Source organism: Citrus clementina, unplaced genomic scaffold, assembly GCF_000493195.1.
Source record: "Citrus clementina cultivar Clemenules unplaced genomic scaffold, Citrus_clementina_v1.0 scaffold_9, whole genome shotgun sequence".
NCBI lineage: Eukaryota > Viridiplantae > Streptophyta > Magnoliopsida > Sapindales > Rutaceae > Citrus > Citrus x clementina.
Window position 1 is genome coordinate 9,816,708 of NW_006261964.1, and position 24,334 is coordinate 9,841,041.

General features: G+C 31.7%; 2 protein-coding genes and 1 pseudogene across 2 annotated transcripts; all 3 read right to left on the reverse strand.

The window, feature by feature from the left end:
- Positions 1 to 437: 437 nt before the first annotated feature.
- On the reverse strand, positions 438 to 2,091 carry LOC18032253 (UPF0481 protein At3g47200). Its single transcript, XM_006420510.2, has 2 exons — positions 2,052 to 2,091; positions 438 to 1,705 (listed from the first exon to the last, which is right to left on the reverse strand). Exon 2 carries the CDS (start codon positions 1,692 to 1,694, stop codon positions 438 to 440), a length of 1,257 nt encoding a protein of 418 aa, XP_006420573.1. The 5' UTR covers positions 1,695 to 1,705; positions 2,052 to 2,091.
- An 8,515-nt stretch (positions 2,092 to 10,606) lies between these two features.
- Positions 10,607 to 13,184, reverse strand: LOC18031704 (UPF0481 protein At3g47200). The gene is made up of 4 exons (XM_006420511.2): positions 13,127 to 13,184; positions 12,980 to 13,036; positions 12,641 to 12,775; positions 10,607 to 12,159 (listed from the first exon to the last, which is right to left on the reverse strand). Exons 1-4 carry the CDS (start codon positions 13,182 to 13,184, stop codon positions 10,829 to 10,831), a joined length of 1,581 nt encoding a protein of 526 aa, XP_006420574.2. The 3' UTR covers positions 10,607 to 10,828.
- Positions 13,185 to 17,131: 3,947 nt separating this feature from the next.
- Positions 17,132 to 20,373, reverse strand: LOC18032192 (annotated as a pseudogene).
- Between the last annotated feature and the right edge of the window lie 3,961 nt (positions 20,374 to 24,334).

Here is a 24,334-nt window from a genome sequence, read left to right on the forward strand (position 1 = left end):
GACGGAGATCGATGAAAAAAATGATGATTTTGTGTGTGGCGGTTGTGATGGTGGCTTATGGTTTTGCTGTTTTTTTATTTTTTTTTACCTATTTTTCAAATTGATGAAATCGGTAGATATAATGGATGATGAAGGATTGGTATATGGAAGCGGTTGGTAGTTAGGAATGCTTTGCCTGTGATGTTAGATATCGTTTCAGCGTACGTTTTTCAAATTAAAAAACGAGAACTCTCAAGAAAAAAATTTCTCAATTAAAAAAAATAAGTTGAATATTATTGATGAAGTTATTAACAAGAAATAAGTATGACAAATTTATTTATATTAATTGTAATTAATTTTAATTTTAATGAATTTATGATTCCTTATAAGAAAAGAAATATGACTTAAATAAAAAAATATAAAGAAAATCTTAATTAAACTAAGAAAAGAAATTAAACTTATGGTCCTCCACCAGTAGAGAGAAACAAGATGACTGCCCATGGATCTTTGAAATAATGGTGCTTCAACTTGGCCTTCCACTTATTACGACGCCTACTGCAATGGAAATTCACTTTGTTTAATACCTCACAGTAGTAGAACTGCTCACCGAGTACACCACCATCACCAAGCTTGTTCAATAAGGTTGCAATCACTTCATCATCACCTAACCGGTTATCAATTATTCCACGGCGACGAAGTAATTCGGCATCCTTTGAAGAGTTAATGAGGCAGTGCAGGAATTTGCAGTAGTCTAAAATATGCTTTGGATTTATACCATGGGAACACTGCTCGTATACAATGAGATTCTGAAAAATAGTTTCTGTAGCATCACCAATTTCCAAGGTTGGGATCTTCATTACCCCATTTTTGAACTTTATATCAAACAAGGAACCATCCCTATGGGCGTCAACCTTCTGGAACTTTATTCCAGCCTTTTGGATCTCTGAGGCAGAGCAGATGAAGCTCCAGTCACTATTGTTTTTACCATTATTCGCATATGCTTCAATTCCTGAAGGGGAAGGATGCCAGTTATCGTGTATCAAATTGACCAGATGTTTGATTTCATTTATCGGATAATCATTAACCCGATCAACACCATCTCTTCGAAATCCTTTCCCCGGTAATATTCCGTAGAAAAAACGCAAAATTGTGACAAGAAAGCTTTCGTTCCTTGGAATACTAGGCATCTCAGACATTATAAACAACTTCCAAACAACAAAAAATGGAAGTTGATTCTCAAGCAAAATCATATCTCGTGCTATGTGAGGTAACATCCAACCCTGTTTAAAAATGGGGTCATCGTCTCCTCTCAAATGTGGCAATCCAAACTTACGAATAACCTCAACAATGAAACAGCCATCGAAAAGCATCATTTGGACAAACTCATTCTTGCCTGAACTTATGGATCCTCCGTAACAGTTTCGAGCTCTTTCTTCCAGTGCCCACATGGCCCTCACATAGTCTGGGTAAGGTATACCCGTCCGCTCTAAAAGAGTTTGAAGATAGCTGATTTTGTGCCCTTCAAATGCCGATAAGTTATCTTTTCCGTGATGGTAAGGACCGATTGCTAGTAATTCTGGTTCGTAAGCCTTTTCATTTAATTTGCGCAGTACATCAGGGACTCTGAAAATGCTGAATTGAGAAGGCGTAGGGGTCGGACGATGAAGCTTTTCTCCAACAAGATCAAGTACTATGTTAGATGGTTCACGTGCCATGACTTGATGATCTGTATTTAAGTACACACAGAGGCAGAAATGTTGAAATCTGAAACTTATTAAATTATGGACAACCAAAAATGCCACAAGTGCTTGAATTTTAGTTTATAAATTCCGGGAAAAACTAGTGATTGTTAATAGTTTCATCATCGAAGAATTATATATAGTTAATAGTTTATAACCATGGGGAGTGAAACAATTATCCTGCTGTTAGAATTTAAGGAACCACAAATTGAATGACCATATATAGCAACTCAATAAGTTGTATTTTCGTTCGAAATTAATTAATAAGTTGATTAATGCTTCAAAGTTATAAGATATACAAATTATATTAAACAATCTGTGATCATAACTTACTTGTTTGAATGCTGCCGTTCCAATTGCTTTACGATATTCTCTTCTTCCCTTCGTTTTCTTTTAATGAAAGTAAAATGTTTGGTTTGCAGGTGCATAGAGGCTCCAATTAATTAATACTTCAACTTTCATTCCCTCTTTCTTTTTTGATGAAGCAAAATGTTAACTAATGATACAAAAGTCTTTGAAATATAGTCAATAAAAAGAAAATGTGGGTTGACCAGTAGATTTCACGGCAGGTATGTGTTGACCAGACTTCATATTCTTTACATGGCTAATAAAAAAGATTAGGTTGAACGTGGAATTTTCGCCAACTCGTTTTTACTGTTCAAGCAACGAATTTTTTATTAAAAAGAAAATGTGGAAATGGTCGGGTTTGCAGCTGCATAGGCTCCAGGATAGAGAAATCAATTTCTTCAAAATGCTTCTAGTGACTAAATTTCAAACTTGGTGGCGAGTAATATACTTGGATTCAACTTTTGTACTTATCTAATGGTGTAAGTAATAAGGTTTACAAGTGTAATCTCGATAATTAGTGACCACATGGGCTAGAGTCCTCTTGAACAAAAATTTCCTCGTCAATTCAATTACTTGTTTAGTATTTGTAATTAATTTTATTGTTAATTGTATTGATTTAAGCCCTTGGTAATTTATTTCATAAAAACCCAGACTAAATTCTATCTTATTAGAAGTGAAAAAAAATTACCTTTTTTTCCAAATAATTAAAAGAGTTAGAAAGATTTGGCGGCTTGGCATTTCATCAAATTAATAGAATCCCAATTTTAAATTAAAAATAATTTGACTCATCAAAATCCTTTCCAAATCAACAACCTACATCTAGAATCCCAAAAGGCTACAGGAAACCAACGATTTTTCACTTTTGCAAATCTCCAAGGCTGAAGACTGCAAAACAAATCCTCTTCCATTTAAGTTCAAATAAAGTTCCAATAGGTATTCTTAATTTTTTTATCTTTTATTTATAATTATCATTACGGATGATTATCTATGTTAAGTTATATCAAGCAATAATTTGTTGTTTGTTTATACTCTAAAAACTAAAAAGTATCATTATTCATCATCATCTTTTTGTTCGACTTGTGTATATTTAAAATTATGGTCCACCTATGTTGGAACCGTTATAAGTTAGAGAATCTCTTCATAATAACACGATCAAAGTTATAATGTATTTTTTTTTTATTATTTATCACTTTTCGTGTGTGGCTATGAGGTAAAGCATGTCGTTAAGGTCTGCTTAAATGATTATACATACCACTTTAATTTCATAAATGAGTGTTATACCCTTTGATTATAACAACCCAAACAAATATAAATAAAGTAATAAGATCAAATATTACAATAATTATAATTAATAAAATAATGTATATAATAAAAAATATTTTTGATATTAAGTTATTATTGGTCTATCCCGATGAATTTTATTAATACTAGAATTTATTAATTCAAAAATTGACTTTAAGACATACTAATATAGACATAATTAAAAATGATATTGTAAATAAAATAATATAAATCTTATAAATTACTATGAATGTTAGATATAATTATTTTGATATTATTAATATGTCAAATAGATTTTATTATTATTAAAAGAATACGACATATTAATAATGTTAAAATACCTTTTCTAATATTCAAAATAATTTATATATTTTATTTTATTTTATATGTTATATATTTTTTAATCTTAATTTATATTTATTATAAAAGTTTATTGAAAGTCAATTATTGGGTTGTTGTAATCAATGATATAATAGTAAAAAAAAAGGTCTGTGTGACAATTTATAAAACTAAAGGAGCTTGTTTGACCATTTAAACAAATCATGGAAGTGTAGATGACCTTTTCCCTTATTATAATTATTGTCATTATATTCATTAAGTCAGTTTTATTATATCGTTTTTAGATACTGACATTGTTATTAAGAATGGCCTCTTCCAAATAAATTGTCTAGGTCCGTTACTATGTAAGAATGGATAATTTTGATTAAATAATAGTTTTTTTAAAATATTCTTATTATTCTATAGGAACCACTTATTATATAAATAATTATCTAATTTGCAATAAAAATAGATATGATATGTTTATGTGATTTTTGTAGAAGATGTGATTAGTTCACTTGCTTCTTCTTGAAATTAATTCCGAATTGAATCTTATCTCTAATTTTTTGTAATGCGAAATTCCAATTGCTATTATCAATTTGTATTGATAAATTAGTCAATGTTAGTTAGTATCATTTTGAGTGCTTCTTCGTGTGAGACGGGACTCTATCTATCATCTTTAACATTCTATAATAATCTTATTACTACCAATATATGCAACTAATTACTATTCAAATAAAACATAATAAATATTAAATCAAGATAAATCAATACTATAAATGAGATCTCATTTTCTAAAATAAAGAATATCTTCATAAAATTAATAATTAATTAATATTCGTTGAATTAATTTATTGATGTTTTACTATATTTGGCTGCCTAAGTCTTGTTTTAGTGATCAAACTGTTGGGGAATTTTAAATCCCACCCAAGATCCCACAACCTAAAATATCAAACAACTAATAAATGAAAAATAGATGGAAAATAAAACCAATCATGCGCCCCGCCGCCCCCCGCCAAGGTTATAGCACACCCGTCTCGGCGCCCCTGGGGCCATTTTCGCCTCCCGACCTGCAGGCACAATTTTTGGGTGGGCCTCTACACGCGCCCTCCCCGGGCGCCCCGAGGCCCCTCACAAAGTTTTGCCCCATTCTGAGTCCCGTGGAGGCCCCGCCCCGCCGCCCCTCGCCAAAGCTATAGCACACCCGTCTCGGCGCCCCTGGGGCTTTTTTGGCCCCCTGACCTGCGGGCACAATTTTAGTGCGGGCCTCTGCACGCGTCCTCCCCCGGGCGCCCCAAGGCCCCCGCAAAGTTTTGCCACATTCCGAGTCCCGCGGAGGCTACGCCCCGCCGCCCCCCGCCAAGGCTATAGCACAACATAAGAATTTATGTGGAAAGCTCTTATACTGGAGAAAAACAGTGGCCACCAAGTTCGACGAGAGAAAATTTTACTAAGTGAAAAATTATTACAATCACTTTAGTAAGTTTCTTACATCCAAACCCCAATAACACCCAATCGCTTAATAGACTTACCGTTTCTCTCACATTACGTTAACTTGTAGAGAACTAATTAATGTGCTATACAAATAAATGAACTCAACCTCCCTATATATAGTGATTATTCATTGTAGGAGAAGTATTCCTTTCCTTATACTAGTTGTATTCGTCCTTGAATAAGTCAAGTTCTAAAGGAAAAATTACTTATTCCTTAAAAATGAATCTTGCCAAAGAAGAAAATATCTTAGGAAATCCTTATTAAAAATAAGACATATTTCATAACAATCTCCACATTGGCCAGGTGTTCAATTAGGCAACAAAACACGATCCATTGTATATCCATACAACCGCATCATCTTCACCTTCTTTACTCCACCAAAACCATACTCACATAGGACTTATAAGAATCAATCCATCATGAGTAAAATTTTGTCATCTATCCAGTAGCATAATTCTCCTCACCGAGAATCATCATACTCCATTTTATCCAGAGTATGAATATTTGGTACATATCGATCATCTTGGTGAAAATAGCGACTCTCATGTTTGGCTTCCTTGAGGATCCTCAGCCATCAACATAAAAATTCCACCACACACCTTACATAAATGTCAAACCATGCCTTGTGTGCAAATCTTGTAGACCCACAAGTTGTAACACATCATTTTCCATTACCTTAGTAGGTTTGCCAGGAGGATATCTTCATCATCTATCGAAATGAACCATTGTCTCCTACAATGATGAGACTTTTTGCTAGCGATACTATCAGTATCTTTATATACTGACTTGGAGCCACTTGTTGAACTTGCTCCAATTACTTTTTGACAATCCTTTTTAAGGTGTTTTGATTATCACAAACCCAACTAACTCTTTTCTTCTTAGAGTTATTTTTCTTCCAATTAGTAACTGTCAATGCCGAATCATCAGAAGCTTCATTAGTTCCACCATTCAACCTTCTTTCTTCTAAATGTAGAGTACTAGTAGCTTCTTCAAATCTACAATTTCCTTCTCATACATTAAAGTAGGCAACAAATGCTTGTAGGAAGTTGGAAGAGATCACAATAGTCTAAGTGCCTTGTCCTCATCTTTAATTTTAACTCTAATTGTTTCTAGTTTTGTCACAAGGCCATTAAGAACACTAAGATGATAAATTTTTTTTGTACATTTAACCATTCTCAGCATGTGAAATCGCTCCTTAAGTTATAAACGATTGGAGATACTCTTTGTCTAATACAAAATTTATGGCCTCTCCCAAAGTTCTTTTGCCAAAGGAATTTCTCCTACATTCGCAAGAACATTTTTTGTTAGACATAATCGTATAGCACTTGTAGCTCTTTCAACCAATTCTTTCAATCTTTATTGCTCATAATAATAGATTTTCCAAAGTCATTGCTAGAAGCAATAGATGATTTGCCCTTCAAAGTCTTGTATAGCCTAGATTGAATCAATACATCCTTGACTTGAATTTGCCACAGGCCAAAATTGATTCTTCCATCAAACTTTTCAACCTCAATTCTCATAGGATTTGAAAACTTATAGACAAATATTATTGCTTTACAGAATAACCTTTATCTCTAATACCACTTGTTAGGAAATTTTTAATCCCCTTCAAGATCCCACAAGCAAAAATATCAATTAAATAATATATAAAAAATAGATAGAAAATAAAACAATCACACAACACAAGAATTTATGTGAAAAACTTCTATACAGAAGAAAAAGCATGGTCGCCAAGGATGACGAGAGAAAAATCTACTATGTAAAAATCTATTATAATCACTCTAGTATTTTTCTCACACTCGAAACCCTAATAACACCTAATCTCTTAATAGATTTACCGTTTCTCTCACACTAGAAACTATCTACTTGCAGAGAACTAATTGATGTGTTATACAAACAAGTGAACCCAATCTTCTTATATATAGTGATTATTTTTGTAGAAGAAGTATTCTTTTCCCTATATTAGTTCTATTCCTCCTTGAATAAGTTAAGTCCCAAGGGAAAATTACTTATTCCTAAAATAGGAATCATGCTAAGGAAGAAAATATTTTAGGAAATCTTTATTGAAAAATAAGACATATTTCCTCACGCAAGCAACTTTCTTTTTTTCAAATCCTAAAAGAAGTAAGGTTTAATTTTATGATTGTAATAAATTAAGATCGAAATAAAGGAAATCTTGTTGTAAGATATTTCAAAAAATAATTGCACGTTAGGTTTTCTTAGGATTACTTTTGATAACAACAAAACAAGATATTAAAACAGTTACAACTGTAACAACTCTTTTAACTTAACTATTTAATTTAGTCTACACATAAAATAAGTAATTTCACCATTCAATAACTTTTCACCTTTCACATTACTAGCACCATTTTCATTAATGGTCGAGTTCCTTTCTCTTTGATTTCAAAAGTTTTCCATTCTTATTCAAGTGATGATAGTAGATGGCAAAGATCCAAAATGATCTGGTATTTGATAATCCTGCTCCCATTCCATTTTTTTAAAGGGACATAAATGTGTATTAAGTTTTATTCCGTTTGTGTATTTGGGACCAAAATTAATACTAACTTCAGATCGTTGAAAATCTCATCCTATCCCAATTATCACAAATGTCTCTAACGTTCCACTTAATTAATATTCAACAAATTAATATTTTAATTTCTGTTAACGTATTTAATAAGAGTTAATTTCAAATTTTCATATATTAAAATAATGGGTTATTATCTAGGGATGACAATGGGGAGCGTAGAGGAGGGGATTGACATCCTTGTGCCAATCCGTGATATTCTGCATATGTTCCCATCCCCTCCCAGTCCCCGTCAGAATTGCTTAAGGGGATTCACGTCCCCTCCCCGATTAATAAAAGGGGATCCTCGAAAAACTCTCAAATAATCGATACGTTTTTTATTTCTAAATTTGATTTAATCTATTAAAATAAAAATTTAAATAAAAATAAAGTTTGACAATATATCTTAGTAAAGTTTGGATGTTATAGCTTTAGTTTTTGCTTTAATTTTTGTTTATTATATAAAAGATTAAAACAAAAATTTTGGGCTAAGGCCTTTTGAATAAGACCTGATAGAATAGTAATTCTATAATTAGTTAACTGGGCCCAAAATTTCATAGTATATTTGTATAAATATTTTTATATTTGTTATTTATACTAATATTTTATATTTTATAATATAAATTTTACATTTATTCATTAATATTTCTAAAAAATGAAATTAAAATAAGAAATAAAATGGGAAAATAGAGAATTGGGGAGGGGATGGTAATTCCATCTCATCCTCGTCCCTTCCTCGAAAAAGCAATTAGGTAAAAGATCGTTCTCATCCCTTTTTTGAATAAGAAATTGGATATAAAATCATCCCCATACCCTCCCCAAATAGAGAAAATCCCCAAGAGGCCACGTTCTCGTGGGGATTTCTGTCATTCTCGTTATTATCATTTCCTACTCTAAGAATTAAAAAAATCAAATGACTATAAGAAATATTGTTCCCATCATTTATTACTATAACTTTGCAAAACCATTCATTTTACTACTTTTCAGTTAGGACAGTTAGTTGACTAGTAAAATATTAATTTTACCCTTTATGGTAAAATACACAACTAGACGTATCAAATAAAGACAAAAAGTTATTATTATACCTGAAATTGTTAAATAATAATTTTAACCATGAACTTATGAATAACCCTAAATTTATTATAACTATAAAAGTATTGAATTAACAAAAATACGCCTAGATATTTTGTGAAAAACACACACAATCTATTCTAAAAAAAACAATTAAATGTGGAAGTGTTGATTCTTTAGGTAATTTTTGAATTTTCATAATATTGATTTTGATGATAACAAACAAGATTAAGAATGATTAATCTTTTAAGCTCAAATTATTGAAAAATATATTTTTAAATAAATCATTATTTTTACATTATAAAGGTTTTATATTTAATGGAAAAATGATTTTATGAAATTGATTGTTTTTATTCTTTTTAAATAAATCATTATTTTCACATTATAAATGTTTCATATTTAATGGAAAAATGATTTTATGAAATTGGTTGTTTTTCAAAGTTTATGGTTTAATTGAAAGAATTTTGAAAACTTTGAAATAAACAAGTATTGCTTGAAATTTTGGTAAAGGACTTATTTGAAAAATATCATAGCTTTTTTTCTATATCATAATTTCAGAAAGTTTTGGGATTAACAAAGCATTAATTAGGAATTCTGAAATTAGACCTATTTGCAAAGTTTTATAACGTTTTGGGCCGTACTACAGTTTTTGTAAAGTTTTGAGATCAAACTGTAATTTTGGAAAATAGTGCACTGTGCAGGTCACTGTAGCATCCGGCTTACCGGATATAAAAACTGGAAAACCGGATATAGGGCAGAATGTATCCAGAACGAAAACGGCTTACCGGATTTCGAATCCGGCAAGCTGGTTAGGCAAAATTTTGAATTTTACCTTAACGGTAACATAAATCCGGCTTACCGGATTCCATAAACGGCAAACCGGATACTCCCAGAATGTGTATAACGGATAGTAACGGCTAGTTTTTGAGTTCAAACTATAAGAACTCAAATCCAACTCATTTTGAAGCTCTCCAACAAGCAAAAACAAAAAGCACACGTGATATCTTGAGCCTTCAAACTTGCGAAATACAAACATTGAATCTTTTCTTGTTCTTCATTTTTGAATATCTACTCATTGAGTGAGTTTCATTGTAACCATCATTTATTCATCTCAATTGTAAGAGTTTGAGTGTGTGAAACACTTGAGTGAAGAGATTAGCTTCCAAATCACAACATCATTTAAATGTTTGGTTAAGTAACATATATGGTAACCATCAAGCATTGTAGCGTAATAAGAGAACTTGCATAGTCAATTGTGATGGAATAGTTATTGATGCTAAGATTTTATTCTCCTACCATTAAAAGGTAGAGATAGATATCTCTCCCACAAATATGGGTAGAGCTCATATATGCCTAGATGTTAGTGGGGTATATATATCACTATATTATGGGCTGTAATATGATAGAATTGATTTAGATTAGTCTAAATGGATCCTTGATTGTAAATATTGGTGTCAAATATTACTAAAACTCTGATTGTATTAAAAGAAGTTACATATGTGGAGGAAAAAAAAGAAGAGTTGGATAAAAATTGTGGTTAAAATCGTTAGCTAAGACTAATAAAATACTATAAGGCATGCTTTTAGGTGTAATTCGATGGCATCCGGAAAGCCAGATATCCGGATCCGGTTAATTTTATATTAAAATAATATATAATATAAATATATATATAATGTTAACTAATGATAGAAGAATTTCATCTTATTGAAATTGTTAGACTTGAAATTCGAGACAGATGTAACGTGTCCAAACTATCCGCGATGTGATCACCATTACCATGAGTAACATTTACATATTATTTAACCTGCATCTTCTATTTAGTAATGCACGCATTTGACATTGCACACTAACAAAATTTAACTCAGTACCTTGTTGTTTAGTGTCGAATAAGTCGTATTATATTTGACAAACCAAATAAGCAACAACTGTAAAAAAAGTTTATACAAATTTAAGAAGAAGAATGGACAATCACTACATTTAACCATCTTGACGCATGTCTACAATACCACAGTAGCTACTGTATCTGCTTCTATATTCAATGGCTTTGCGCTTGTTGATAATAAGAAAGAACTGCAAACAGAGCTTGCTGCAACGTTAGGAGAAGTAGGAAAAGAGCAGCAAGAACGGAGATGATTGCCCATGGAGTGTTGAAATAATTGTGCCTCAACTTGGCCATCCACTTATTACGACGCCTACTGCAATGCAAAATCACTTTGTTGAAAACCTCACGGTAATAGAACTTCTCACCGAGTACAACGCCATCACAAAGCTTGTTCAATAAGGTTGCAATCACTTCATCATCTCCTAACAAATTCTCAATTATTCCACGACGGCGGAGTAATTCAGCATCCTTTGAAGAATTGATGAGGCAGTTCAGGAATTCGACATAATCGATTACATGCTTCAGATTTAAGTCTTGGGAACACTGCTCGTATGCAATGAAATTCTGTAAAATTGTTTCTGTAGCATCACCAATTTCCAAGGACGGCATCTTCATTACCCCATTTTCGAACTTAATATCGAACAAGGAATCATCTTTAAGGACCCCAACCTTCCGGAAGTGGATTCCAGCCTCTTGAATCTCTGTGGCAGAACCAATGAAGCTCCAGTAACTATTATTTGTGGCGTTATTCCTATATGCTTCAACTCCTGCAGGTGAAGGAAGCCAATTTTCGTGTATTAAATGGACCAAATGTTTTATTTCATTTATGGGGTAAACATCAACTTGATAAACAATATCTCTTCGACAACCTTTCCCTGGTAATATGCCATTGAAAAAACGCAGGATCATGACAAGAAAGCTTTCGTTCCTTGAATCACTAGGCATGTCAGTCATGATAAACAACTTCCAAATAACAAAAAATGGAAGTTGATTCTCAAGCAAAATCATATCTCGTGCTATGGAAGGTAACATCCAACCTAGTTTAAAATTTGGGTCATCATCTCCTCTCAAATGTTTCAACCTAAACTTGCGAATAACCTCAACAATAAAGCAACCATCGAGAAGCATCATTTGCACAAACTCATCTCTGTTTAAACTTGTGGACCCTCCATAACACTTTCGAGCTCTTTCTTCCAATGCCCTCATGGCCATGACATAGTCTGACAAAGGTATACGAGTACGCTCTAGAAGTTTTTTAAGATAGCGAGTTTTGTGCTCTTCAAAGGCCAATAATTGTTCTTGGCCGTGATGATAAGGACCGATTGCAAGCATTTCTGGTTCGTAAGCCTTTTCATTTAACTTTCGCAGTACATCAGGCACCTTGAAAATGTTGAACTGATCAGATGGCGTAGCAGTTAGACGACGAAGCTTTTCCCCAACAAGATCAAGCACTATGTCAGCTGGTTCACTTGCCATGACTTGGTCTGCATTTAAGTCACAATATCAAGCACTATCAAATTTCAAGAATGTTGAAATCTGCATTTCCATAAATTATCGACATCCATTGAAAACACAAGTACTTAAATTTTTCATAAAAGCTACCACGAATATCAAGAATTATGTCTGAATTTCAAAAATTCCGATGTGTACTAGCTAACAACTAGTGATTGATAATAGTTTCAACATCTAAGAAGTATAGTTACAGCACCACTTGTACAACAAGAGGGAGTAAAACAAATTCAACAATAATAACCCACTAATCGAATGATCATAAACAACTCAGAAAGTTATATATTTTTTCAATTTCAATTCTTTATATCCTTAGAAATAATTCCTACAGCAATGATCCAGATCACGGATCTCGCCTCTCACACGGCTAGAGAAACTAAGCAAAATTCATACAAAGTCGATTAATGCTTCAGAGTTATAAGATACATAATTCTAAACAATTTTGTGATAACTTACTTGTTTGAAGGCTATCGTTCCTATTGCTTGACGAGATCGCAATCTTACCAGTGCAACGATTCTTGGTTGACGAGATCCCAATCTTACCGTTGTAAGGAACACGATCCTTTGCTTTTTCTAGTAACACAAAGGAGACTACATGTGGAAAAAGGCTATGATGAATGACGACCCACCAAAGAAAATAAATTAAATTGTACGGCAAGTTTTTCTTTCTTTTATATTTTCAATTTCTTATCATTAGGCAAATAATAATAATAATAATAATAATAATAATAATAATAATAATAATAATAATAATAATAATAATAATAAAAGAAGGAAAAAGGCTTTATAACCCACGGGCAAATTTATGGAAATACTTTGCGCTTTTCAATTTCACCAAGCCATACAGCCATACTCTCACCAAAAGTCATACTCTCAACTTTCTTGTAAAGTTAACCAATTACGAAGTTTTAGTCCCACCCGCTGTCTGGATGCTCTGCTCACCGTCGCCCATTTTCCTGGCCACATCTCCCGCCCATTTTCCTGGCCATCTCTCACCCATATCTTGTAATCCAACCACAAAGTCAACAATTTGCAGCCCACAACACACCAAGTACAACTTGCCTTTCAAATTTTCATTTTTTTTTTTCCAAATTGAGATTGAGTAAGGAAAACACTTTCAAAGACATTTAAGTCGCTTCGTGTGCCATGAACTTTAAACCTCTATTTCTTCCAAAATTATCAATTTCGTTGAGGCCCAATTCAAACTCTAACACTCTTCAATCGACAATAAATCCTCAACAATCAAGTCAAATGAATAATGTTAAAGTCGTGGGCAGTGGTGAGAGATGGGAGAAATGGGTGTTTTATTTTGCTTTTGTATTTTGGTTGATTAAGGGTAAATGTGTCAAAATGGCATGAAGTTGGTTATATTTATAAGAAATAAGGGAGAGACTTCTTTGATAAATTAAAAAGTGCAAAGTGGCCATGTCTATAAATTTCCCAAATTTCTTTAATTTTTTCTAATTAGGAAGTAGAACAAGACTGCCATTTTTTTCGTCAACGAGACTACCACTTTGAAAATTCTTTCATATGTTTACAAAGTTGGATAATCTCTAACAACTCTAACCACAACCCTTGGATCTTTACTTTATTACCAACCTTGAAAAGTGTGCAAATAATTAATAGGTGACAGGGTAAATAGGTTACAAATTTATCAAATAAAAAATAAATTTCCTTTCTTTTCAAATGAATATATAACAATACACTTATCTTTTATTATTGAAAAAGTAATAACCTTTCAATATCACAATAATTTTTCAATATTACATTTACGAAAAATAATACCCACACTTTTAAGATTTGAGAAAATAATCATGTATAGTGGTAAAGTTAGCTGCTTTCTAAATTTTTGAGAAACTTACAAAAATGTCATTATGCAAAATTTAAAAAATTGCCATTATTTTATTTACAATTGTACCACTCTTTTAATTTACAACTCTGTCATTTACATAAATAAATAAATAAAAATGAGCATTTATTTCATTCGGGATTCCCATATCGTGCTCTCTTTCGTGGCTTGTTCAGTTCTTCGTCTTCTTCTTGGTAAGAATAGATAGTAAATTTATTTTTAAATTCAATCATTTATGATATATTTATTAATTATAAGGTAGTAAATAATTTCATAAATAACTATTATATCTTTTGATTCTAACAACCTAAATAAATACAAATATGGTAACACAATAAAACTAATAAATAATTATCATATGATACAAATAAAATATTATAATAAATATAATTAATAAAATAACATGTATAATGAATATTATTTTAATATTAAGTTATTATTAATCTATCTCGATGGGTTTTATTAATACTAAAATTTGTTAATCCAAAAATTGACTTTAAAATTTATACTAATATGGACATAATAAAAAAGATATTGTAAATAAAATAATATAAACTTTATAAATTACTGTGAATGTTAGGTATAATTATTTTAATATTATTAATATGCCAAATAGATTTTATTATTAATAAACGAATGTGACAGATTAATAATGTTAAAATAACTTTTCTAATATTCCAAACAACCTATAAAATTTATCTTATTGTATTTATTATATTATTTTTATTTTAATTATATTTATTATAGAAGTTTATTTAAAGTCAATTATTGGGTTGTTGTGATCAAGGATATAATAGTAAAAAAGGGATTTACGTGACCATTTATGAAATCAAGGGGGTTTGTATGACCATTTAAGCAAATCTTGAGGGTATGAGTGGCCTTTCCCCTTTAAAATAAGGAATCCACTATTAAATGAACAATAAACAACTAGACTATTACATTTTCATTTTTATTTCATTTCTTATTCTTTGATAATAATTCATATAACATTGAGCTTGATCGTGGATCTTGACTGTCGCATGATTAAGTAAATAAGCAAAATTCATTGGGTACAAATACAGTGCAAGAGACATCAATTTATTTGATTAATGCAATGAATTTTGAAAAAACAATCCTATTTTTTTATAGGATCAACTTACTATATAAATTAATTATTACCTAATTTGAAATTAAATATATATGACATATTTATGTGATTTTGTTTATAAAAAAAAATGTGCTTAGTTCACTTGCTTCTTTTCGAAATTGGATATGACTTGAATTTTATCTCTAACTTTTGACAATGCGAAATTCTAATTGTTATTATCATTCTACATCAATAAATTATTCAATGTTAGTATTGCTTTGAGTGCTTCTTTATGCAAAGATGAGACTCTTTGTAAATGTCATTTTTAACATAGAAAAATAAAATATCTATAATAGTCTTATTACTACTAATGTAATGCAATTAACTACTAAAGAATATCTTCATAAATTAAAAATATTTTAATATATCGATTAATTAATATTCACTAAATTATTGGATTTTCTATGTTCCCATGGCTCTTAAATTATTGAAGTTCTAATATATTACCTAAGCTTGGTCTAACTTTATTTTGTTGATCATCCGAATTCAAATAAAAAAGAGAAAGCTTAATTTCATGATTGTAATAAATTAAGATCAAAATAAAGGAAATATTATTGTAAATAATTTAAAAAATAATTGTACCCAAGGTTTTTGTTGGATCAAGGGATTTGTTGCAACTTCCTAGCTAGCATGTCACTCTTCTCCACTTCTACATACTTAGCTACAAAAGTAAAGGCCGCTATATTGGTGCTCGTAGAATGAATATTAAACCATTTAACTTCATCTTCTATTGTCCTAAGGGTGTTTACTGGCCCCACGAATCCAACAATTCTTAAGATGACTTTTAATGTTAATAAAATAGGATTTTAAAAACATTGTAAATCTTTTGACGGAACTGTTTAATTTAGTCTACACCTCAAATAAATTCAAAATAAATTCAACCATTTAACAATTTTTAACCTTCAAATTACATGCACCATTTTCATTAATGGTTGGTTCTTTTCTCTTCAATTTCCAAAGCTCTCCATTCTTATTTATAACAAGTTTGTAATATCACAATCTTTATAACAGTGGAATAGTAGATTGGAGCAGAAGAAAAAACACCTTATTAAATGAAAATCGAATAAATTGAGCGCATATTTGTCAGACGAGGTTGTAGCTTGTAACAAATATTTTCATCCAAAAATAAACCATTCTTATTTATTACAAAGTTGTAATAAATATTTTCATTGAAAAATAAAGATTTTAAAGAGGCATCATTCAAGGATCCATAAAATTAAAAAGTGAAAATACAAATCTATTTACTTACTAAACTAATTTCAAGCTTTTTAAATAACACATTTCTGGTAAAACAAGAATAACAGGTACAACTCAAACTTTATGAATAAAAAGTACTTACAATTATATTGAAAAAGCATAATTTTTTTTAAAAAAATTTTGAAGTTCGAATTCAAAACCCGTGCCCTAAACAGGTTACTCCTTTGTGAATATAATAAAGCGGCTTTGTGAGAAGTTTTAAGGGGTGCTAAAAGCTGAACTCCTAATTCATAACATTGTACAGGCCCTCTAAAGCTTAGAACCGAAAACATTCTTTGCCGGATTTGCAAACAAGCCCAAAACATTAGGCAAAAGTAGCAAACGAAGCCCACAACAGAGGTCACAATCATGGGTCAGTGGAGTCGGTGTCGGTGAATACAACACACAAGAACAGGACCAGGGTGGAGTGGACTGGTGGTCCACGAAAGCAACAAAATTGAAAAAGAAAAAGTCAGCAACAGCGGCTAAGGAGTACGACATATAATTATTAATTATTTAATTCTTTTCTTTTGGCTATAAACACCCAAAAGAATCATTAGTTTCGGGAGAATATTGTACAAAAAGTTAAAAGCATATAAACCAAAAGCAAAAAACTCTCTTGCCTAATTGCCAATAAAAAGCTTAATTACATTTTTTGCTTCTAAAAAGCTTAATTACCAAAGCAAAAAACACTCTTGCCCCGGCGCCCCTCGGAGACGGAATTAGGTTTGGCCCATTATCCATGTGATTGGTTGTAATTGTAATTGACATTTGCTATATATGCTACAGAAACCCTCAAAGACCTGGCAAAGAAGCAAACGTCCTCACGATGAAACCTCTCAGGAATCACAATGAATGTGGTGGTGGAACTTCTTCTCCATTTCCGTGGGACTTCGTTTCCATCGAAATTGAAAGAATTCTGATTTGTAATAATGAATTATCAGAATTTAAAAAATTCTTTTTGTAGAAGAGGAATGACAGATTTGACAAAAAACAAAAAAATTCCGTTCATAGTTTTGTAAAACTCCAATGACTAGGGCCAATTTATGCAGATTGATTCTACCTCATTTTTTCTTTTTCGATGAAATTGATTGTTGACCAATGATCCAAGAAGTAAAGGTTGTTGGCTCTGCTTAATTTATAGAATAATATATCTTTTTGTGCTGATAAACACAATTCAAATCACCTCTCCCTCTTGCCATTGCCATTCGCATCCCATTCCTCCCACACTCTTTTTGCATTCATTCGCTTATTTCTACTGTTTCTTCAGGAAACAGTTGTTGTTCATGATCATGTAAATGTACTATTTTAATAAAGGAAAAATTGCATCTATATTCCCTTGATTTAATGAAATGTATACCTAGAACTTAAGTTTTAAAAATGGTCATATAGACATCCTTTTACCTTATTACTCTATTAACTTAAAAAAATTTGACTCTAAATTTTATAATAAATAAAAACATAATATTAAAATACCTATGGTAGATATGTGCATTTTAAATTAATTTCATATTAATAATTTGGGATAAATTTTATTATTAATATGTGTAAAAGCAAGATTTATTTTAAATTTTATAATTAAAATGTAAAAGCAAGATTTATTTTAAATTTTATAATTAAAAATATAATATTCAAATAAACATAAATTTATTTTTTATTTTTTATTATTTTGAATATTTTAAAGAATATCTAAATGTTATTAATATGCCAATCAATTTTTGTTAATAGTAAAATTTATTTAACCCAAGATTTTTTATAAATATATTTATAATAATAGATACAATTGTAATACTAAAAGTAAATATAATAATTTTCATTTAAAAAATTTGAAATATTAAAACACTTATTTTAATATTATAGGTATATTAGATGGCATATTTCTATTTATTAAAAGACTTTAAAGTCAATTTTCTTAATTACTATATTGAAAGAGCATAATGATCAAAAAAGGGTATGAAACCTTATAGATTTATGTGTACATTTAAACAAACTATGCACTATTAGAAAAATGGTCTTGAATAATATTAGAATAGTGCCCATAATTATTTTTAATGTCACTTGTTAATTGTGTCAACAACCTAGCAGTCAGAACATGGTGATACTTATTTGTAGTGTCACCAGAATAGTGTCAATGGTTATTATTAGTGTCACTATAATGGTGTCAATGGTTATTATTACTATAATATCACCAATTTATGACACTAAAGCATCAAATTATATCAATACTATATTAGTGTCATTGATTGCTATTACTATAGTGTCAATTTTTCATTTATTATTTGTTAAAAATTATAAGATGGCGTATTGGCTATTGATTTGTTGATTAAATTAAAATGTACCACCAAATAACAACAAAAATCAATTTATATTGCAAAACCTTTCATAACATGTAATTATTATTAGTTCATATTACACAATCCAAATACTTCAATACACAAGACATCTTATTCTTATAATTGAATAATCTCAAATACATAAAAATTGCTATTATACAATCAAATTTCTTTTACTTGTAGCTGAATTTAGGGCTAAATTTAACAAATCTAAAAACTAAATTTAAAGGGATTATTATTTTTCACTCATTATCTAATTGTTGACATGACACATCTCTCATGACTAAAATTTTTTACCTTTAATGAAATTGATTGTTGACCATGCACTGAAAACAGGGCTTGCACAAAGGTTAGTAGAAGCAGGAATACAGCAGCGAGAAAGGAGATGATTGCCCACGGATTGTTGAAATAATTGTGCCTCAACTTGGCCATCCACTTATTACAACGCCTTCTGCAATGGAAAATCACTTTGTTGGAAACCTCACTATAATAAAACCGCTCACCGAGTACAACACCCTCACAAAGCTTGTTCAATAAGGTTGCAATCACTTCATCATCTCCTAACAAATTATCAATTATTCCACGACGGCAGAGTAATTCAGCATCCTTAGAAGAATTGATGAGGCAGTTCAGGAATTTGACATAATCTATTACATGCTTCAGATTTATGCCTTGGGAACACTGCTCATACGCAATGAGATTCTGAAAAATAGTTTCTGTATCATCACTAATTTCCAAGGATGGCATCTTCATTACCCCATTTTCGAACTTAATATCGAACAAGGAATCATCATCCTTATCGACCTCAACCTTCCGGAATTCGATTCCAGCCTCTTGAATCTCTGTGGCAGAACAAATGAAGTTGCAGTGACTATTATCGGTGCCATTATGAAGCTCATATGCTGCTAATCCTGTAGGTGAAGGAAGCCAGTTACCGTGTATCAAATGGACTAGATGTTTGATTTCATTTATGCGATAATTTTCAACTCGGTAAACATTATCTCTTCGACATCCTTTTCCTGGTAATATTCCGTTGAAAAAACGCAGAATTGTGACAAGAAAGCTTTCGTAACTTGGACTGTTAGGCAACTCAGTCATGCTAAACAACCTCCAAATAACAAAAAATGCAAGTTGATTCTCAAGTAAAATCATATCTTGAGCTATGGAAGGTAACATCCAACTCAGTTCAAAAATAGGGTCATTACCTTGTCCCAAAGCAGGGGCATCCATGTCCAACCTAAACTTGCGAAAAACCTCAATAATGAAACAACCATCAAGAATCATCATTTTCACAAACTCATCTTGGTTTAAACTTATGGACCCTCCATAACAATTTCTAGCTGTCTTTTCCAGTTCCCTCATGACCGCGAAATAGCGTGACAAAGGTATATCCAATCTTTCGCTCTAGAAGCCTTTGAAGATAGCTCATTTTGTACTTTTCAAAGTCCCATAATTGATCTTTACCGTGATGGTAACGACCAATTGATAGCAATCTTGGTGCATAAGCCTTTTCATTTACATTACGCAATACCTGAGGCTGAGGCACTCTGAAAATGCTAAACTGAGATGGTGTACTAGTTAGACAACGAAGCTCTTCCTCAAGATCAAGTACTATTGCAGTCGGATCACTTGCCAAGGTCTGCATTTAAGTGGATATAAAGACATAAATGTTGATTACTATAAAACTTAACTAAATTAATTATGGATAATTACAGAAGTTACAAGTACTTCAACTTTACATAAAAATTATCATTAATGCCATTAAGTCTGCTTTTTATAAATTTTGGAAAAAAAAAAAACAGTAGTCATTGATAATAGTTTCAACTTCTAATTAGAGTTATAGTGTGATGGTTGTCGAAGCCAACAAAAATAAATTTCTACTCTAAATAAATTGTGTATAGTGATTGAGCAGGGTCGTGTCCACAGAGATCGGTAATTATTTAAATCCTTTTGAAACGTAAAACGTAAAATGGGGGAATTGTTGACAATAATAAAAATCAAATAACAAGAATGCAAATTAAAGTTGTAATTCAAATTGGAGAAAGCTCTGGTTGAAGGAATTAACTCAGCTTAATTCGACTACTGATCATTGATTCAAATATAGATTATTATTACTCATGAATAGATCGGTTATAGCTACTGAGACCCTCTAATAGCCAATCTCTCCTTAACTAGTCGATAACCAAGGTACGGCCGTTGGTTATTTCCCTAATCAATAGAAAACCCTAGATACGATCATAGAATTTAATCAATTGACAGCCTGAAAAACCAGAGAGACCCAAATCCTAATCAACACATATGATGATTCATTTAAATTAGATTGTTTATTCTCACAACACAACTCTCTGCTATGTTATTTGTCACAAACATTAAATTCTTCATACGATGAATCTTTTAATTGACAATAAATTAAGTTGATAATTAAATAGTGGCCAATGACCTAATTAACAAACATAATCATGAAAATAATACAGAGAATAAACAAATACCCAAAAAGTAATAAAACAATTAACGCACAAGAAAGATCTCACAGTGGTGATGAATCAAAGCTTCGTTATCCTTTAACCAGAAAAATAAGTTTAATTCTTCATAGAGAAAAGAGAAAAATTAGATCTAGGGTTTCTTTGTTTTCCTCCAATCCAAATCCCTTTTTCACAATAGATTCCTCCCTTAAATACTCTCTCTCTCTTCTCTTTTAGAATTCTATTTAAAATAAAATACTAATATCTGAAATATTAAATTCGTAATTACAAAAATAATAAAAAATACAAAACACGTTAAACTAAAAACTGCAGGTCCGCAGTTGACAGCACGCGCCCACGCCTTATCAACAAAGTTCTTCTGACGCTCATAATTTCTCCAAGAGAACAATCCTCCTTAAACATCATCTTTTAGCTCAATTTTATCATCAATCAATAGAATTGTACCTAAAAAAGTAAAACACAAGTAAAACATTATTATTAAGTGCAAAACATCGATATTAAGGGAAGTAAACAATGCAAAACTAGTGCATAAATTGCACTCTAACAAATTCCCCCACACCAAGATGATACTTGTCCTCAAGCATATAACTCAAGATTAATCCCAAATCTCCACTCAATTCTCATCTCAACTCATCCAAAAATAATTTTAAGCAAGCATACCTCAAGAAATTAAGTCGATCAACATTCGAGAGACAAGGATTTTTAAAGCATAGAATCTCATAAGATAGAATCTCATAAGATAGAATAAGAACATTCAACCACCAAGAAGATCCATTCAAAATTCAAGTGCAACAAGATTTAATAGCTCTCTCAATGACTTCACTCCATACACTCAAAGTGTTTAGGGTATCATTTATGCACTCAAATCAAATCAAAGAATGCTATTACCATAAGCTTGCTCATATATCACATCTCAATCCACAAAACATGAATAAAATGCAAAAATCTAAGGGTCTTAAAAGGGTTGTAATGGGGTTAAATAGGTTAAATAAAAAAGAAAGGTCTATGAAAGAAAAAGAGATCAAAATGAGAAGAATGAACTCATTGAATGAACTTATGAAATCAAAATGCTTATTTCTACTCAAGTCACCACGAATGTAAACATTTTTTTTTCGATTTTTTTTTAATTTTTTTTTCTTTTTCCTTTTTTTTTGATGAATCAAATAAAAGAAACGAACCTTGCACAATTTAATTCAAGCATAATGCTTGTTAATCTAATTGAGAAACTTTAATACAAGGTAAAAAAAACAACAAAATATATCCACACAATGAGTCCAAAAATCTCCTTAAATTGAGGCTCAAAAAGAAGAAAAATGGTTAAGTAGACGGAGAGAATTAGATGGGTAATGGTTAAGGCTCAAACAAAGATAGCAAATAAAGATCTTCGGGTAGAGAAAAAAAATGCGAGAATAGAAAAATGGAAAAGGGTTTGCCCTTATCATTTTAATGCATAAAATCCCGTAATGCGGCTTTAACATGCATAACAAAGCAAGTTCTAGAATAAACAAACTAAGATTGATATTCACATAACAAAAATATTAGAGCAAAGTGGTTGCTCATAGGCTCAAATCCTCACAAAGTTGGTAAATTTGCCATCAAATCATGTACATTCTTCAAATGAATCAACCATCAATAGTGGTGTAGAATGAGAAAAATGTATGAGTGATATAAAAAAAAAAGGTAAAAAGGATAAGAAGTGAGAAAGATGTATGTAGTAATATGAAAAGTGAAAGATAAAATATGAGTAATGAAAGAGTATGATAGAATAAAAATATATGTAAATAATTTGAGATAGATGGGAAAAGAGTAGTGAGAAAGGAAAAAAAAAAGAAAAAAATAATAATATATGAAGCATACTAACTCCAAAATCATTTAAGGATGAGTAGAGTGAAAATAGATGAGTAGAGTGAAAATACTACTTCCAGACATCAATAATGCAAAAATCCCTCCCCCACACCAAGAACTTACATTGTCCCCAATGTAAGATAATCAAAGCTCACATAAAAATTAAAGCGTAAGGATAAAAGATTAAGGGCAAAAAGAAACTTCCCTGAATTGTGAGCTTTGATCCACATAACGTCTATGGGCTTGGCGGAAATGGTGGGGTAAATCCCACACTCTCGAAGTATGCAGCCAAATTCTGCTCCATCTTGTTCAACTTGTGCTCCATTTTCTCTAACTGAATGCTCAAAGGTGGTGCGGATGTAGAAGGAATAGTTGGCTGGGCAGCAGTGTCGTCGTCAAACTCGTCATCAGAGGTAGCACCACTCCTAGCATAAAGCTTCTTCGGAAGTTGAGTGGGTCCTGGTTCAGTAAACTGAAATCTCCCCTCCTTGAATTCGACCACACCTATCTTTCTCTTGTTGAGTCGCGAATGCGAGGCACCCTCCGAGATTGGATTCCGCAAGTGGCAAAACACTCATTCCTTTTCCATGTTTCGATCTTTGTCTTACGGCTTGGCGTGAATCCGAAATTGTGTTCCATGAAACCGTAGTGGGAGCGGCAATCTTCGATTTCTTTGCGACGAGTGTCTTTTTCGATGACTTGGAAGTAGATGCTTTCCTCTTCGGCATTGTTACAATAATTTCACTCATGGATTTCGATTTACCCGGCTGGAATACAGGGCGTAGGCTGGTTGCATTGCGTTGCTGCTCGGCTGGAGCTTGCTGCGCAGCTTGGGGCTGGTTGCGCACTGCTGGTTGCGTGCGGGATGCTGGTGCGTGGCTGTGTTGTGCGCGCGAGGGGGGGGCTTGTTGGTGCTGCGTGCGCGGGGGCTTGCATTGCGGATCTGTTGCGCACTGCTCGTCTGCTGTTGCTCGGCTATGTTGCGCGCGCGGGACTGATGCACTGTGCTGAGGCTGATTCGCGTTGCTGCTAGTTGCGTTGCAGGTGGGACTGATGCGGCTGCAGTTGGTTCTGCGCGCTGGAGCTAAGGGTTGCTGCGGGAAAACGATAATCAACAGTGAATTTTTTTGAATTAGGGATTTGTGAACAGTGATTTGTGATTTTTTGTTTTTTTTCTTTTTTTTAAAAATAAATAAATATATATATATAGAAGAAAGAAAAGAAGGGAAAAAAACTTTTTTTTTTCATTTTTTTATAAATAAATAAATATATATATAT